Source organism: Ranitomeya variabilis, chromosome 6 (genome assembly GCF_051348905.1).
Source record: "Ranitomeya variabilis isolate aRanVar5 chromosome 6, aRanVar5.hap1, whole genome shotgun sequence".
NCBI classification, from domain to species: domain Eukaryota; kingdom Metazoa; phylum Chordata; class Amphibia; order Anura; family Dendrobatidae; genus Ranitomeya; species Ranitomeya variabilis.
In genome coordinates, this window is record NC_135237.1 from 130,906,387 (window position 1) to 130,925,968 (window position 19,582).

Sequence of the window (19,582 nt, forward strand, 5' to 3'; positions counted from 1 at the left end):
CATGGAAGTGATATTCGATTTCCCCCCCCATATGTGAGTACAATGTTTTTTCATCACCTAGCATCCGAATGCAATCCAATTTTAGCATTAGCTTTTACATAGATTAACTCATTTAGGCTGGTTTCACACGGCAATTTTTTTTTTTTCCCCGATGCCAGGAAAAGGTACTGGAGATGTCGGTGTCCATGTGTGTAATACTTGTGGCACACGTGTGGCAACCATCTTGCGCACCAGTGCCTGAGAAACGGTGGTACAGTTGCCACTATTCCCCAGCGCCAGGTGCTGAAGATGTCTCTCATCTCATCATTCTCCCCTGCTCTGCCAGTGATCAGTGCAAGCAGGGGAGAATGATGAGTTATAGTCAACTGATAACAGAGACAGCAGGCGGCAGCTGATGGGACTACTACACTCATCACCCGCTGCCTGTGCTATAAATAAAGCAGCGTGGGTTCCCTTGTATCTTCTATAACCAGCCAGGCAAAACTTACAGCTAGGGGCAACCCTTAGCTGCCAGCTTCAGCACTGCTGGTTGTGTGTTTTTTTTGTGTTTTTTTTTATTGGTGTGGGTACCCTGCATTTTTGACAACCAGCCTTGCTAAAGCTGACAGCTGAGAAATGGTATTCTCAAGCTGGTAAAGTCACTAAGTTCACCTCAGTTCAGCTGGTGATCTACAGTGAACTCACTGAGCTGAACTGTAGTGAGCCCCTCTATTCCTGATAACCTACCTTGATGATGGCTGAGGATTGCAGCCCCCAGCTGTGAGTTTTGCCTGGCTGGTTATAGAAAATGCAAGGGAACCCACGCTGGATTTTTTATTTATTTATATCACAGGTGGCAGGTGATTGAATACTCCCATCAGCTGCCGCCTGCTCTCACTGGTATTAGCAGCAGCAGGTGTAGGCTGATGGGAATAATAGTACCATCAGCCACCGCCTGTTGCATAACCCAAGTGCGCTTCAGCTTGAGGTCACGAACAGATGGCCAGACATTCTCCTTCAGGATTTTTTGGTAGATTTGCTGTATTAAATGTAACCATGAATTCTGCAGTCTTGAAGGTCCTGAAGCAGGAAAACAGCCCTAGGACATCACACTACCACAACCATATTTTACTATTGGTATCATACTAGTTTTCTGAAATGCTGTTACTTCAACACCAGATGTAATGGGACATACAACTTCCAAAAAGTTCAACTTGGGTCTCATCAGTCCACATAGTATTCTCCCAAAAGTCTTGGGGATCATCAAGATGTTTTTTGGCAAAACTGGGATGATCCTTTATGTGCTTATTGCTCAGCAGTGGTTTTTTTCTTCGAACTGTGCCATGCAGGCCATTTTTACCACTTTCTTATGGTGGAGTCGTGAACACTGACCTTAACTGAGGCAAATGATTCCTGCAGTTCTTTGGATGTTGTTGTGGGGTCTTTTGTGATTTCTTGGATGAGTCGTCACTGCACTCTTGGGGTATCTTTGGCCGGCCACTCCCATATTTTGGCCAATTGTGGATAATGGCTATCACTGTGGTTCGCTTGAGTCCCAAATCTTTAGAAATAGCTTCATAACCTTTTCCAAACTGATAGATCTCAATTACTTTTTTTGTCATTTTGTTCCAGAATTTCTTTGGATTGCGGCATGTCTAGCTCGTGATGATCTCTTCTCTGTGTCAGGCAGCTCCTATTTAACCCCTTTACCCCCAAGGGTGGTTTGCACGTTAATGACCGGGCCAATTTTTATAATTCTGACCACTGTCCCTTTTATGAGGTTATAACTCTGGAACGCTCCAACGGATCCCGGCGATTCTGACATTGTTTTCTCGTGACATATTGTACTTCATGATAGCGGTAAAATTTCTTTGATATTGCCTGCGTTTATTTGTGAAAAAAATGGAAAATTTTGAAAATTTCGCAATTTTCCAACTTTGAATTTTTATACAATTAAATCACAGAGATATGTCACACAAAATACTTAATAAGTAACATTTCCCACATGTCTACTTTACATCAGCACAATTTTGGAACCAAAATTTTTATTTTTTTGTTAGGGAGTTATAAGGGTTAAAAGTTGACCAGCAATTTCTCATATTTAAAAAAAAAAAATATATATATATATATATATATATATATATATATATATATATATATATATATATATATATATATAATATATAATTTTTTTTTTTTTTTTTTAGGGACCACATTTCATTTGAAGTCATTTTGAAGGGTCTGTATGATGGAAGATACCCAAGTGTGACACCATTCTAAAAACTGCACCCCTCAATGTGCTCAAAACCACATTGAAGAAGTTTATTAACCCTTCAGGTGTTTCACAGGAATTTTTGGAATATTTAAATAAAAATGAACGTTTAACTTTTTTAAACAAAAAAAATTTACTTCAGCTCCAATTTGTTTATTTTACTAAGGGTAACAGGAGAAAATGGACCCCAAAAGTTGTTGTACAATTTGTCCTGAGTACGGCAGTACCCCATATGTTGGGGTAAACCACTGTTTCGGCGCATAGCAGAGCTCGGAAGCGAAGGAGCGCCATTTGACTTTTCAATGCAAAATGGACTGGTATTCAGATGTTAAGCCATGTTGCGTTTGGAGAGCCCCTGATGTGCCTAAACATTGAAACCCCTCACAAGTGACACCATTTTGGAAAGTAGACCCCCTAAGGAACTCATCTAGATGTGTGGTGAGCACTTTGACCCATTAAGTGATTCACAGAAGTTTTATAATGCAGAGCCGTAAAAATAAAAAATCATATTTTTTCACAAAAATGATCTTTTCGCCCCCAATTTTTTTATTTTCCCAAGGGTAAGAGAAGAAATTGGTCTCCAAAAGTTGTTGTACAATTTGTCCTGAGTATGCTTATACCCCATATGTGGGGGTAAACCACTGTTTGGGCCCAAGGGAGAGCTTGGTAGCGAAGGAGCGTCATTTGACTTTTCAATGCAAAATTGACTGGAATTGAGATTGGACGCCATGTTGTGTTTAGAGAGCCCCTGATGTGCCTAAACATTCCAAAATTGTGTCACTTGTGCGGAGTTTCAAAGTAGACCCCCTAAGGAACTTATCTAGATGTGTTGTGAGAGCTTTGAACCCCCAAGTGTTTCACTACAGTTTATAACGCAGAGCCGTGAAAATAAAAATTATTTTTTTTTTCCCACAAAAATTATTTTTTAGCCCCCAGTTTTGTATTTTCCCAAGGGTAACAGGAGAAATTGGACCCCAAAAGTTGTTGTCCAATGTGTCCTGAGTACGCTGATACCCCATATGTTGGGGTAAACCCCTGTTTGTGCGCACGGGAGAGCTCGGAAGGGAAGGAGCACTGTTTTACCTTTTCAACGCAAAATTGGCTGGAATTGAGATCGGACGCAATGTCACGTTTGGAGAGCCCCTGATGTGCCGAAACAGTGGAAACCCCCCAATTATAACTGAAACCCTAATCCAAACACACCCCTAACCCTAATCTCAAATGTCACCCTAACCACACCCCTAACCCTGACACACCCCTAGCCCTAACCCTAATGGGAAAATGGAAATAAATACATTTTTTTAATTTTTCGTAGCTAAGGGGGTGATGAAGGGGGGGGTTTGGTTTACTATTGATAGCACGTTTTCTAGAGGATTTTTATTATTGGCAGCCGTCACACACTAAAAGACGCTTTTTATTGCAAAAAATTTTTTTGCGTCTCCACATTTTGAGAGCTATAATTTTTCCATATTTTGGTCCACAGAGTCATGTGAGGTCTTGTTTTTTGCGGGACGAGTTGACGTTTTTATTGGTAACATTTTCGGGCGCGTGACATTTTTTGATCGCTTTTTATTCTGATTTTTGTGAGGCAGAATGACCAAAAACCAGCTATTCATGAATTTCTTTTTGGGGGGGCGTTTATACCGTTCCGCATTTGGTAAAATGGATAAAGAAGTTTTATTCTTTTGGGTCAGTACGAGTACAGCGATACCTAATTTTTATCATTTTTTTTATGTTTTGGCGCTTTTATATGATAAAAACTATTTTATAGAAAAAATAATTATTTTTGCATCGCTTTATTCTGTGGACTATAACTTTTTTTTATTTTTTCGCTGATGATGCTGTATGGCGACTCGTTTTTTTGCGGGACAAGATGACGTTTTCAGGGGTACCATGGTTATTTATTTCCGTCTTTTTGATCGCGTGTTATTCCAATTTTTGTTCGGCGGTATGATAAAGCGTTGTTTTTTTGCCTCGTGTGTTTTTTTTTTTTTTCTTCACTTAAGGGGTTAACTAGTGGGACAGTTTTATAGGTCGGGTCATTACGGACGCAGCGATACTAAATATGTGTACTTTTATTGTTATTTTTTTTATTTAGCTAAAGGAATGTATTTATTGGAACAATATATATATATTATTATTATTTATTTATTTTTTTTCTACATTTTTACTTTACCCGGGGGGGGGGGGGGCGCATCACAGTAAAGTGAGAGATCGCCGTTCTGACACTTTCCTGTGCACTGTGTCATCAGATCGGCGATCTGACGTGCACTGCTGGAGGCTTCCTGGCACCTGCTCTGAGCAGGCGCTGTGAAGCCACCTCCCTGCAGGACCCGGATGCAGGGAGGAGACGCTCGGTACAAGGTGAGCACATCACCTTGTACCGATCGTCTCAGGGAAGCACGCAGGGAGCCCCCTCCCTGCGTGATGCTTCCCTATACCGCCGGAACACTGCGATCATGTTTGATTGCAGTGTGCCGGGGGTTAATGTGCTGGGGGCGGTCCGTGACCGCTCCTGGCACATAGTGCCGGATGTCAGCTGCAATAGTCAGCTGACACTCGGCCGAGCTCTCCCCGTGAGTGCGGCCGATCGCGCTGGACGTACTATTCAGTTAAAGTGTAATACAGTTAAAATGTAAAGGTGGGAGGGGCAATCACTTTTTCACACAGGGCCCTTCATTTCAGAACTCGAATTTTTGATTACTTGAGTTATCTTAATATTTAAATTTTGTTTGGTGATCTGAAACATTTAAGGCCATGTGCACACGCTGCGGATTCCATTGCGAAATTTTCCCCAGCAGATTTGATAAATCCGCAGGGCAAAACCACTGCGTTTTTTCCTGCGGATTTATCGTGGTTTCTAGTGTGGATTCCGCTGCGGGTTTACACCTGCAGTTTTCTATTGGAGCAGGTGTAAACCCGCAGCGGAATCCGCACAAAGAATTGACATGCTGCGGAATGTAAATCGCTGCGTTTCCGCGCGTTTTTTTCCACAGCATGTGCACTGCAGATTTAGTTTCCCATGGGTTTACATTATACTGTAAACGCATGGGAAACTGCTGCAGACCCGCAGCGTGTGCACATACCCTAAGTGTGACAAATCATGCAAAAGAATAGGAAATCAGGAAGGGGCCAAACTCTTTTTCACGCAACTGTATGTATAGTCCTTAATATTAAAATTTCAACACTAAGAACAAGCCATAAGGTTATGCAAATCGAGGAAGTAGTAGTTGTTATGAAGATCTGCAAATAATTAATCTGTGGCATGTAGGAGGGGCATAAAAGACATATTAAAAACAAATTTATTTTAGCAAAAGTCGAAACCTCCAAAAATTGGATCAAGTCTGGATGATTTTGACGCCTCCTGATCATCAATCTGACAGTTATCGCCATTTGACATGAATGGAGAGGGGCTGAATTCTCGGATTGAGCTTTGCGTATTGCTCTGGCAAATTGCTACAGGAATAGGCCATGAAGTCAACTTTGTTCAACCTTGCGCGTCCCAGTGTTTGGGAGAACAATGACGAATTGAAATCTGACAAAAAGGTGCACAGAGATGAACCTCTGCACAGATAAATAGATTAGAATAGAATAATAACTCTTATTGATCCATTCTATACTACAAGTAAAATTGGACATTACATACTGAACCTAAGGTATCTGTGTCTACACAATCCATCAAAGGGCATTTGCACGACACTGGGCTATGAGCCTGAAGTCCCTCTACAGGTGTTTCATTGACCTCATGTCACTGCTCTAAATGGGTAGCTGTCATGCTCGCGCCCAGACTGGTTGGCGCGGGCGTGCGGGGGAGTGGCCCCACTGGACCACAGACCAAACCTCCCTGGAAGGGGCGTAACTAAGTAGCTTTTTAGGTGTTCGCTGGAGCCTCTGATGGTGAGGTCAGACTTGTGCAATAGGAAGCTACCAGGTACCACTCCAGGGTGGAGTCTGGTTGTGGCTGCTGATCCCACCGGGGAACGGAACATAGACAAGCAAGCGGGCACGGCTGGCACATAGGCAGGCAGACGGGTACAACAGGAACACTGTCAGGCAGGCGGGCACGGCTGGCTCTCTGGTAGGCAGGCGGGCACGGCTGGCTTTCTGGCAGGACTGGTGGACAAGACTGGTACACTGGAAGAACCGGTAGGGACCGGTCTGCAGGCAGGTATGTAGAACGGGTAAGAACCTGTTCAGACACGAGGACCTAGGAATAAGTAGATAAAGGCCGCAAGAGCGGATGCAGAGCGATGGCACAGGAGCTAGAGCCAAGAACAGAAATGCAGGAGGCGGAGCCAAGAGCAGGAGGCGGAGCCAAGTGCAGACAGGCAGGAGGCGGAGCCAAGTGCAAAACCGCATGAGGCGGAGCCAATAGCTGGAGGCGGAGCCAAGTGCAGACAGGCAGGAGGCGGAGCCAAGTGCAGGAGAAGTAGAACCGCAAGGAGCAGAGCCAGGTAGAACCGCAAGGAGCGGAGCCAGGTAGAACCGCAAGGAGCGGAGCCAGGTAGAACCGCAAGGAGCGGAGCCAGGTAGAACCGCAAGGAGCGGAGCCAGGTAGAACCGCAAGGAGCGGAGCCAGGTAGAACCGCAAGGAGCGGAGCCAGGTAGAACCGCAAGGAGCGGAGCTAGGTAGAACCGCAAGGAGCGGAGAGGTGCTGCGGGAGGGGTCTCTGCAGCAAAGCTGAGCAGAGCCACAAAGAATGTGGAGAGAAGCTGCAGCAAGGGATAACTGCAACAGCAGAAGATAAGCTGAGTAGAAAGGAGCAGAAACGCAGAAGTGAGGAGCAGAGGTAAAGTAACAAAGGTTCAGAGCAGGCAGAGCTGCAAGAGTGCGGAGTGAAAGCAGACTGAGAATACAAGGAAAGACAACAGGGAAGGAAGCCAAAGACTAGGAGACAGAGATAAGACTAAGTACAGACAAGGCAATGGAACAAGACACAAGGACAAAGACACTGGGACCAGGATATACTGCCTCCTGGTGGGCAGACAACAAGACCAAGGAAATAACACAGAGAATCCTCCAGAGAGGGAGTAACTCAGAGAAAGGCCAGGCAAACTCAGACGCAAGACACTAACTGAGCTAACACATTGCACAGGCCCAGAACACTGGGTGGAGCTGAACTAAATACTGGAGGTCTCCTGGCAATTGGTCAGGAACAGATGCACCTGATTCCTATAAGAACCAGAGAGTTCAGGCGCCGCCCCTCTATACACAGAACTATGAAGCATGCAGAGAGCAGAGACACAGAACATGGAGCTGGCAAGAAACAGAAACCACATCATGGCCTGGAGCAGTGGGTAAGATAGTGTGAGAAATGCGAGGCCATGCCGTGATGCCAGCAGAGTTGTTACAGTAGCAAGGTGCAGAACAAGACGCTAATGAAGGCTAGAATGTAGGTCTATCCTCTTCAGCCAGGAGACCTGCCTTTCTATTGGCCACAATGATAACTAGAGATTGGTCTGCAGACCATGTAGGCAACACCGTAAAGAGGCACGGGAATGTCACGCTGGTCTTACCGTCGTTATATTGCGAAGTGGCATAATGTACGGTTGCCAGACCTCACTAGTCTTCATTCCAGGTACATTAACAGTTTGGCATTACAAGGATTTGGCTGTGGAATCGGTGTCACGGCCATCCACTTCTAGAAAAGTATCCCATCAGCTATTTTCCAACACGACGTCATGCCCGCATGTTGCTTGTGCTACTGTGAGAAGCCCGAGTGGCCTAAACGTGATACTATGCCATGCAGAGTCGCTGGCTTTGTTTCCTACCAAGCACATCTGGGATGTCAGTGGGCAGAAATTACAAACAGAGCTGCCCAAGTGCATAGCATTCCTCGCACAGCATGGCAGCTGTCATTGAGTTTATTAATGGTTGTCTATCTCTGTGCTTGGTGCTCATACTTGATACTAAATACATCGAAATGTTTTAACATTTTGCTCCATGCTTTTTATCACTGGAATACATTACCATATCTCTTAACGCTGTGATTTTCATAATTCCATGACTTGTCCTTTGTGGTGTTGTAATTTTAATGTTGAGGAGTGTATGATGTTATCGGTGGGGCACTGTCGCACGCCGCCCACAGTTGAGGGTTGCTCTGCCTGTGTGGCCACCTCCACTGACCATTGGATGTGGCCATTCTTGAGTGTGGTGAGACCCACATACATCATACTTTCATGGCAAACCATATACATATACCATAAATGTACAAGATGGGATTAAACCTCATTTCATCATGCCTTCTTTTAGGACTGTATAACAGCTTTTTATTCCATATTTTCCAGCCAGGAGGGTGTAGCTGTTGGCATTTATCAACCGATAGAAATCAATGTACAGACAGCAGATGGTGAGCTTGTGTGCCGGTGCTATAAAATGAATAAATGTATTTATGGACTGACGTCTCCTCAATACAAGCAGGTAATGGCTCTTTCATTGTATGTACTGGAAATGCCTTCCTTTGCAGCATGAACTTTCTCTACAACTAGATTCCCATCTGTGTTTAGGAAAGTGATATTCTTTGCTTAACCCCTTCTTGACACCAGCCTATTATATGCAACCCTGTTGGCAATGTCTTCCTCCAGACTACTGTACATATGGCAGCAGCTGTGCATTACAATATACAGAGCAATTACTGTTTTCTTCCATATTCTCCCCCTTCCAAAATATTAAGACCTTTTAGGCTACTTTCACACTAGCGTCGGGAAAGACCCGTCGCTGTGCGTCGGGCCGACGTTCCCGACGCTAGCGTGGTCTCCGCCGCACAACGGGGGCAGCGGATGTATTTTTCCAACGCATCCGCTGCCCCATTGTGAGGTGCGGGGAGGTGGGGGCGGAGTTCCGGCCGCGCATGCGCGGTCGGAAAAAGCGGACCGTCGGGAGCAAAAAACGTTACATGTAATGTTTTTTTCTCCCGACGGTCCGCTAACACACGCCCAAGCGTCGCAAAACGGACGCGACATTTGGCAATGCGTCGCAAATGCGTCGCTAATGCGTCGCTAATGTTAGTCTATGACGAAAAAACGTATCCAGCAAGAACTTTTGCTGGATGCGTATTTTCGGCAAAACGACGCATTTGCGACGTATTGCAGTTAACGCTAGTGTGAAAGTAGCCTTACACAGCACAGATTCAAGGCCATTCTATTATCTCAGCATCCGCCAAGTAAGTACACTTATCCAAAAGTGCCACTCGGCAGAGACATGGGATGTAATGGTCAGACATACAATGTATTGAAAAAGTACTCGTACCCCCATGAACTTTTTAAATTTTTTCACTTTAAATCCTCAAATTTAAGTGTTTTGTTTTTATTTTATGTGATATACCAACACAAATTAGCAAGTATTTGTGAAGTGTAAAGGAAATGATACATGGTTTTCCAAATATTTTAAAAATCTAAATCTGAAAATTGTGACATGTATTTTTATTCCGCCCCCCTGAGTCAATAGTATAGGACCACCTTTACTGCAATTACTGCTGCAAGTCTTCTGGGGTATGTCTCTATCAATTTTGCACATTTAGGTGACATTTTTTTGCCCTTCTCTGCACACTCGCTCTAGCTCAGTGAGATTGGATGGAGACGTCTGTGAACATCAATTTTCAAGTCTTGCTAAAGAGTCTCAATGGGATTCATGTCTGGACTTTGAAAGGGCCATTCACTTACATAAATGTGCTTTGATCTAAAACATTCCATTGTAGCTCTGGCAGTATATTTTGGGCCGTTATCCTGCTGGAAGGTAAACCTACGACCCAGTCTCAAGTTTTTTGCAGCTTCTAACAGGGTTTCCCTCCAGAATTGCCCTGTATTTAGTTCCATCCATTTTCCCATTAACTTTGACCAGCTTCCTTGTCCCAACAGAGGAATATAGCATCCTTACAGAATGATGCTGCTGCTACCACCATGTTTGACAGTGGGGATGGCGTTATGTCCAATGTTATTTTTTCACGCCACACTTAACAATTTGCGTTAGTCCAAAAAGTTCTATATTTTCATCTAACTAGAGCGTCCTCTTTCAAATGCTAGCTGTGTCCCTTACTTGACTTCTTGCAAACTGCTCATGTTCCTGTACGGTCAGACACAGCCATTACACAGTACACAGCAGGGGCACAGTTAGGCTGCTGTCACACTAGCAGTATTTGGTCAGTATTTTACATCAGTATTTTGGAAGCCAAAACCAGGAGTGGGAGATAAATGCAGAAGTGGTGCATATGTTTCTATCTCCCACTCCTGGTTTTGGCTTCCAAATACTGATGTAAAATACTGACCAAATACTGCTAGTGTGACGGCAGCCTTATAAGATTATCTCGGCACAGGAACATTTTATTTAAAAGCATCCAATTGTGAAAATTATTATTTCAAGATCTATTGATTAAAATGTTCTTTGTTTGTGGGGAAACCCCCTTTCAATGCAATTTCTCATGCCAATGAGAATCAGAACTGTATATTACATTGGGACATTTGATTGAATAGATGAATGGTACACACTTCACCAAGAGCATCTGTTTACTATTCATTCATCAACTACTAGATTAGTTTTTGATTATTTCTGGTGATACCACTTTCTGTTTGATAATAGACATTGTAATGAATGCCTATGGGTTATCTAGTTTATTTGTGTGTTTTATCTATTCATATACAGGTGATGTGCATGGGGGCAAAGCAGAACGATTTACCACCGGAATATCAGAAAATGTTGGGAGAACTACAAACCAATAACTACTCCGGCCCAATTGCAATAATGGACATATTAAAAGAAGCAATACAGAAAGTGCAAGATGATAGAAGTTAATTTATGTTTTTGTTTTTTTCCTATGCACTTCGTCTGGCAGCTTGTGTTTTTGGGAATATGCAATGGATCAAATTAGAAAAACTCTTTTAATTAAATTTCAACATGTCTCAAGTGTCATGCAATGTTCTTAATCATTTGTTATCTAAAAAGGATAGATAAACTTATTCTATTGTGTATTAGCAGTAACCATCATACTTGCAAAGACCAATATCATTAGCCCCTTGGACTTAATTATTCTGCATTTAATAGGTAATTAAAGCAACCTGCAACCTGCCATTAATTGACAGTGTAGTGATGACACAGGAATTGCACCTTCGCCATTAGCAGCAGTGTGTAAGCTTTACATTACACCTGACACTCCCCTGCAAAAAGTGGATGAGATAACTTTGATCTCAGCAGTTTAACGCCTCTGATGCTGCAGGCAATAGTGAGACTGCAGCATCTAAGGCCGCGTTCACACTAGCATTCGGGGGCTTTGCGGAGGGCTGTGTAGGTCCTGATAAGCCCCGCATACTTCAGCATACGTCCTGCTTACCTATCTTTAACATTGGGTACGCAGGACATGCGGATGCATTGTTTTGACGCGCCCTCCATCCGCACAAGACGCAACTTGTTGCGTTCCCGTGTGGTCGGCGGGCGCGTCAAAAACAATGCATCCGCATATCCTGCCTACCCAATGTTAACCCCTTCCCGACCTGTGACACAGCATATGCGTCATGAAAGTCGGTGCCAATCCGACCTGTGACGCATATGCTGTGTCACAGAAGGATTGCGTTCCTGCGGGTCGGGTGACCGGGGTTAATGAAAGGTCACCCGACCCGCAGGTGCAGGGGGACCTATACTTCACCCCAGGGGGGGTGGCTTTGCCCCCCCCCGGGGCTACGATCACTGCTGCTGACCTTTTTTTCACCCCCCTCTGATCTGATTGGAGGGCTAGCGTCACATGGACGCTAGCTCCAATTAGATGTGGGGGGGGCGGAGAAAAACAATGCCTGCCTCGCTCCTCAGCTTCATCCCATCCGTGGAAGCTGAGGAGCGAGGTGCCTGACTGCTCACCTGCCCCCCCAGACACCGCGATCGCCGCCGCCGCCGCTGCACACATCTTTAGTGTCGGCGCCGCCGCTGCCACCACCTCCCCCACTGCCAGCACCGCCGCTGCTGCGGAGGACAGGTACCTCCCCTCTCCTGTCCTCCACTCCCCCCAACCTCCGCTCCCTCCCCCCTGATCACCCCCTGCTCCGGTGATCGCCCCCCCAGCTGCCGTGCTTATTTCTCTTCTACAGCTCCCTGCACCTGTCAGCCTTTCCTCCCCTGGTGATCACCCTAGTCAGTGATCCCCCCTGATCACCCCCTGCCCCCCACTGATCACCCCCTGCACTCCTTTATCACCTGCGGCTGTCTCGCTAATTTCTCTTCTCCTACCGCCCCCTGCGCCTGTCAGCCCCTCCTCACCTGGTGATCACCCTCTTCAGTGATCACCTCTAATCACCCCCTGCCCCCCACTGATCACCCCCTGTACTCCTTTATCACCTGCAGCTGCCGCGCTAATTTCTCTCCTACCACCCCCTGCGCCTGTCAGCCCCTCCTCACCTAGTGATCACCCTCTTCAGTGATCACCTCTAATCACCCCCTGCCCCCCCTGTCCACCTGATCACCCCCCTTATCGCTGCTGCCAGCTCCATCTCCATCTGACGCTGCATCTCCTCAGCCCCCCCCGTGCCTGACAGCCCCCCCGTGCCTGACAGCCCCCCCGCGCCTGACAGCCCCCCGCACCTGACAGCCGCCTCTTGCAGAAGAGTTTCACCAAACACTCGCACATACACACGCAACACTATAATAAAGTTTAGATTTTTTTTTACACACGCACACACACCACACACACAATGTCCCGCTCATCCCAGTCATCCCAGTCACAAAGGCTGTACTCAGCTGAGGAGGCATGTTCCTTTCTTGCCTCCGAAGCTGATAGTGAGGGAGAGGACCCCACTTTTTTGTATTCCTCCCACTCTTCCTCCTCTAGTGACACGGACTCGCCACCCCCAAGATGTCGCAGGACGAGAAATCGCCCGGAGCCCAGGGGAGGAGAGCCGGAGCCCAGGGGAGAAGACACACAGCCAAGGGTAAGTAACCCCCAACCTAGTGCTAGTCACGCCCAACCTAGCGCTAGTCACGCCCAACCTAGCACTAGTGCCCCCACCTGGACCCCCGTCCCTGAAAATTTTGCTCCACTGATTCCTGATTTCATTCCCCAATCAGGAATCCAATTTGAGACTGCCAACCTCAGGGAAATAGACTTTTTCAAAGTCTTTTTCTCGGAGTCAATCGTCAGTCTCATGGTGGAGCAAACAAATTTGTACACCATGCAATTTTTTTCCCAAAACCCAGTTTCATCATTTTCTGCTTGGAGTCCCGTTGACTCTGCAGAAATGTTGAAATATTGGGGACTGGTCCTTCACATGGGGATTGTGAAGAAACCAGAAATTCGCCAATACTGGAGTACTGATATTTTATATCAAACTCCAATATATGGCATGGTTATGAATCGCAAACGTTTTGAGGCGATTCATAAATTTCTCCATTTTAGGGACAACACTGACATCCTTCCCCGCGATGACCCGAATTTTGACAGACTGTTCAAAATTCGGCCAGTTATCGAACACTTCAGCAACAAGTTTGCTGAAGTGTACATTCCCCAAAGGGAAATTTGTGTGGATGAATCCCTCATCCACTTCAAAGGGCGGCTTCAGTTCCGTCAGTACCTGCCCAGTAAAAGGGCGAGGTACGGGATAAAGCTCTACAAGATCTCTGAGAGTACCTCAGGGTACACTCTCAGCTTTAGAGTTTATCAAGGAAAGGACAGCAGGATCCAGCCCCCAGAATGTCCACCCGCTCTGGGGGTGAGTGGGAAAATAGTGTGGGATTTGGTCCACCCACTGCTTGATAAAGGTTACCATCTGTACGTTGATAACTTTTATACAAGCATCCCACTCTTTCAATCCCTCTCTGCCAGAGCTACCGTCGCTTGCGGTACCGTGCGGAGAAACCAGAGGGGTCTCCCTTTGTCACTAATTGAGCAGGTTCTCCCAAAGGGTGAGAGCCGGGCCCAATGTAGCGGCAACATGCTTGTGGTCAAGTTCAAAGACAAAAGGGACGTCTTTTTCTTGACCACAATCCATGGTCCCGGCACCATGGCCACCACCGTTCGAGGTACCCCAGTACAGGTCCAAAAACCGGACTGTGCCCTGGGGTACAACAAACACATGGGGGGAGTTGATCTTTCTGATCAAGTCCTCCAGCCCTATAGTGCCATGAGGAAGACGAAGGTGTGGTATAAAAAACTGGCTGTGCACATCGTACAAATGGCACTGTATAACGCATACATGCTATCACGATGTGCAGGCCAGACTAACAACACCTTCCTTCAGTTCCAGGAGGCGGTGATAAAGGCCCTGATGTTTGGAGGCAAGGAAGGAGCGGGCCCCAGCACCTCTGGAACTCAAGCTTCCCGTATTGTACCAGGGCAACATTTTCCCAGAGAGGGGATAAGAAAAAGGTGCCGAGTGCTATAAAAGGGAGACAAGAAAAACAACTCGTTTCCAATGTGAAACGTGTCCTGACAAACCTGGACTGTGTTTGAATGAATGCTTCAGAATTCATCACACGTCCATTGACTAAACACATCCTGACATGGACTCACCCACACCAGGCTGACATACACAACACCACACACACCAACGTGATGTACAGTATACCACACCACACACCAACGTGACGTACACTACGCCACACACACCAACCTGACACACACTACGTCAGGTTCGTGTGTGTGGTGTAGTGTATGTCAGGTTGATGTTTGGTGTAGTGTACGTCAGGTTGGTGTGTGTGGTGTAGTATACACCACACACACACCAACCTGACGTACACTATACGACACCAACCTGACGTACACTACACCACACACACCAGCCTGACGTAGCGTGTCAGGTTGGTGTGTGTGGCGTGTACGTGAGGTTGGTGTGTGGGGTGTATACTACACCACACATGACATACACTACACCACACACACCAGCCTGACGAAGCGTGTCAGGTTGGTGTGTGTGGCGTTGTGTACGTCAGGTTGGTGTGTGGGGTGTACACTACACCACACAACAACCTGACGTACACTACACCACACACACCAGCCTGACGTAGCGTGTCAGGTTGGTGTGTGTGGCGTTGTGTACGTCAGGTTGGTGTGTGGTATAGTGTACGTCAGGTTGGTGTGTGTGGCACCAACCTGACGTACACTACACCAAACACACCAACCTGACGTAGTGTCAGGTTGGTGTGTGGTATAGTGTATGTCAGGTTGGTGTGTGTGTGTGTGTGTGGTGTATACTACATAACACACACCATCCTGACGTACACTAAACCACATACCAACCTGACATATACTACATACTTTCAATATGCAACGTGTCCGCTAATGATTGGAGCTAATTTTCCTTTCAAAAAGTCAAATGGCGCTGCTTCACTTCCGAGCCTTGCCGTGCGCCCAAACAGTGGTTCACCCCCACATGTGAGGTATCGGTATACTCAGAGGAAATTGCCCAACAAATTTTAGGATCCATTTTATCTTGCTGTCCATGTAAAAATTAAAAAAATTGAAGCTAAAATAAAATTTTTGTTGAAAAAAAGTACTTTTTCATAATTACGGATCAATTTGTGAAGCACCTGGGGGTTCAAAGTGCTCACTATGCATCTAGATAAGTTCCTTGGGGGGTCTAGTTTCCAAAATGGGGTCACTTGTGGGGGAGCTCCAATGTTTAGGCCCACAGGGGCTCTCTAAGCGTGGCATGGTGTCCGCTGACAATTGGAGCTCATTTTTCACTCAAAAAGTCAAATGGCGCTGCTTCCCTTCCGAGCCTTGCCGTGCACCCAAACAGTGGTTTACCCCCACATATGAGGTATCGGTGTACTCAGGAGAAATTGCCCAACACATTTTAGATCTATTTTATCCTGTTGCCCTTGTAAAAATTAAAAAAATTGAGGCTAAAATAAAATTTTTGTGGAAAAAAAGTACTTTTTCATAATTACGGATCAATTTGTGAAGCACCGGGGGGTTCAAAGTGCTCACTATGCATCTAGATAAGTTCCTTGGGGGGTCTAGTTTCCAAAATGAGGTCACTTGTGGGGGAGCTGCAATGTTTAGGCCCACAGGGGCTCTCTAAGCATGGCATGGTGTCCGCTAACAATTGGAGCTAATTTTTCACTCAAAAAGTCAAATGGCGCTGCTTCCCTTTCGAGCCTTGCCGTGCGCCCAAACAGTGGTTCACCCCCACATGTGAGGTATCGGTATACTCGGAGGAAATTGCCCAACAAATTTTAGGATCCATTTTATCTTGCTGTCCATGTAAAAATTAAAAAAATTGAAGCTAAAATAAAATTTTTGTGGAAAAAAAGTACTTTTTCATAATTACGGATCAATTTGTGAAGCACAGGGGGGTTCAAAGTGCTCACTATGCATGTAGATAAGTTCCTTGAGGGGTCTAGTTTCCAAAATGGGGTCACTTGGGGGGGAGCTCCAATGTTTAGGCCCACAGGGGCTCTCTAAGCGTGGCATGGTGTCAGCTAACAATTGGAGCTAATTTTTCATTCAAAAGTCAAATGGTGCTCCTTCCCTTCTGAGCCTTGCCGCGTGCACAAACAGTGGTTTGTGACCACATATGAGGTATCGGTGTACTCAGGAGAAATTGCCCAACACATTTTAGGATCCATTTTATCCTGTTGCCCATGTGAAAATGAAAAAATTGAGGCTAAAAGAAATTTTTTGTGAAAAAAAAAGAGTACTTTTTCATTTTTACGGATCAATTTGTGAAGCACCTGGGGGTTAAAAGAGCTCACTATGCATCTAGATAAGCTCCTTGGGGGGGGGGTCTAGTTTCCAAAATGGGGTCACTTGTGGGGAAGCTCCAATGTTTAGGCACACAGAGGCTCTCCAAACGCGACATGGTGTCCGCTAAAGATTGGAGCCAATTTTTCATTCAAAAAGTCAAATGGCGCTCCTTGCCTTCCGAGCCCTGTCGTGCGCCCAGACAGTGGTTCCCCCCCACATATGAGGTATCGGCGTACTCAGGACAAATTGTACAATAACGTTTGGCGTTTGGGGCCAGTTTCTCTTTTTACCTTTGGGAAAATAAAAAAATTGTTGCTAAAACATCATTTTTGTGACTAAAAAGTTAAATGTTCATTTTTTCCTTCCATGTTGCGTCTGCTGCTGTGAAGTACCTGAAGGGTTAATAAACTTCTTGAATGTGGTTTTGAGCACCTTGAGGGGTGCAGTTTTTAGAATGGTGTCACTTTTGGGTATTTTCAGCCATGTAGACCCCTCAAACTGACTTCAAATGTGAGGTGGTCCCTAAAAAAAATGGTTTTGTATATTTCGTTGTAAAAATGAGAAATCGCTGGTCAAATTTTAACCCTTATAACTTCCTAGCAAAAAAAAATTTTGTTTCCAAAATTGTGCTGATGTAAAGTAGACATGTGGGAAATGTTATTTATTAACTATTTTGTGTCACATAACTCTTTGGTTTAACAGAATAAAAAGTCAAAATTTGAAAATTGCGAAATTTTCAAAATTTTAGCCAAATTTCCATTTTTTTCACAAATAAACGCAAAAATTATTGACCTAAATTTACCACGAACATGAAGCCCAATATGCCACGAAAAAACAATCTCAGAACCGTTAGGATCCGTTGAAGCATTCCCGAGTTATTACCTCATAAAGGGACACTGGTCAGAATTGCAAAAAACGGCCAGGTCATTAAGGTCAAAATAGGCTGGGTCATGAAGGGGTTAAAGATAGGTAAGCAGGACACATGCAGAAGTATGCAGAAGTAGACGAGGCTTAGCAGAGGACATACGCAGCCCTCCGCAAAGCCCCCCGAACGCTAGTGTGAACTTAGCCTAAGTGGTTAAACAAAAGAAACTTTCTTTTTCATCCTCGACTATTACAGGTTGCGATAAGTGTGCCAGCTGTAAGCCTAACAATGGATCCTAGATTAGCCATCTTTGTACACCGGTTTCGCCCAACCAGTGGTGCAAGGAAGACCAGCAATAATACACTGTGATAGACATATTTCAATGTCTTTTACAAGTGTTCACATTTTCTTAAATAAAAAAAAGCACAATTTAAGAAAAAAGTGAAAGTTAACATTTTTATCTTCCATAACTATTCAAACCATAAAGCCATCACATTAAGCATATCACATGAATGCCATAAAAGGTAATTGTAAACTTTTTAACAGCAATAAACACACAAATAAAGGAATGAAAAGTGATGTAAAGTAGTTTGTGCCTTAAAAAACAACCCTATCAACAGTAAAATAAAATAGATACTTTTGAATAGGGGTGAAAGAATGTTTCTTCATGAATTGGTTTTATTGTGCAGAAGCTTTAAAAATACAGTATCGCCATAATCGTACTCAGCTGTAAAATAGTTAATGTGTCATTCATACAACAGTGAAAACAGTAAAAAAAGAAATTGCAAAACTGCTTTTTATTTGTAGTGCACAATGACAGCTTTTGGAACCTGAATGCTGGATGGAGAGCGACGCTCAAGTTGTCTCCTCAGAACTCCCCAAAATTGTTTCGGTTGCTTTCAGATCTGGAGACGTACTTGACCACTGAGTCACTTTCACCCTGGTTGTCTTCAAAATGTAACAGATGTGTTTTGGATCATTGTCATGTTGGAAAAATGCATGTCTACCAAAGGCGTAGAGTGATGGTAGCACTTTCTCTTTCAATGTAGAGCGGTACATCTGTAAATTCATAATGTCATCAATGAAATATAGCTTCCCCAAAACCAGGAGCAGTCATGCAGCCTCACATAAGGACACTGTCCTCATCGTGTCAATGTAGGCACCATGCATTTAGTGAATTAATTTAGAACGTAATTTCCACCAGAGAAGAACGTTGGAGTAAAAGGAGGAACATTTTACTGGCTGCGCCGCCTGCCACGGCATGTGAATCGCAGTGCCTATACAATGGCAGCAGCTCACTGTGCAGACCAGAATGCTGCTTTTGGTCACCTAACAGTTGAATAACACCACTCTTCCCAGGGAGGGCAGTCTTGCTGTCATTAAAGGGAACCTGTCAGCAGGATTGTGCTCAGTAACCTACAGACAGTGTCAGGTCGGCGCCGTTATACTGAATAAAATACCTTGGTTGATGTAATCCATCTTGTGGTTGTTGTTTAACCTTTATTTTCAGTTTTGAGTTAATGATATGCTCGTGCTGCAGGGCGGCCTGTGGGGGTCTTCATGTGTATGGCTCCTGACAGGTCATTGATCCCTCATAGACCTGCCCACTAGTTTACATAACGAATATTATATATAACATGGGAAAAAAAAAAAACCCTTCTGCAGTCAAGTGGTGGTGCCTGCGCACCAGCCTGATCGCATACATAATGAATTATATACACATTTGTTTGATGTAATGCTGAAGTTCCTAAAAAAAATAAGTTTGAAAATGTCTCCAGTGGCGCCTGCGCAGAAGCAGCTATC

General features: G+C 44.9%; 1 protein-coding gene across 1 annotated transcript in view; it reads left to right on the forward strand.

The window, feature by feature from the left end:
* The window catches only part of GGCT (gamma-glutamylcyclotransferase), a 53,298-nt gene extending 42,147 nt beyond the window's left edge, over positions 1-11,151 (forward strand). The window contains exons 3-4 of the mRNA XM_077268998.1: positions 8,540-8,672; positions 10,890-11,151. Of these exons, the coding sequence (XP_077125113.1) occupies positions 8,540-8,672; positions 10,890-11,039 (283 nt within the window). The 3' untranslated portion in view covers positions 11,040-11,151. The remainder of the gene's footprint in view (positions 1-8,539; positions 8,673-10,889) is intronic.
* Positions 11,152-19,582: the final 8,431 nt, after the last annotated feature.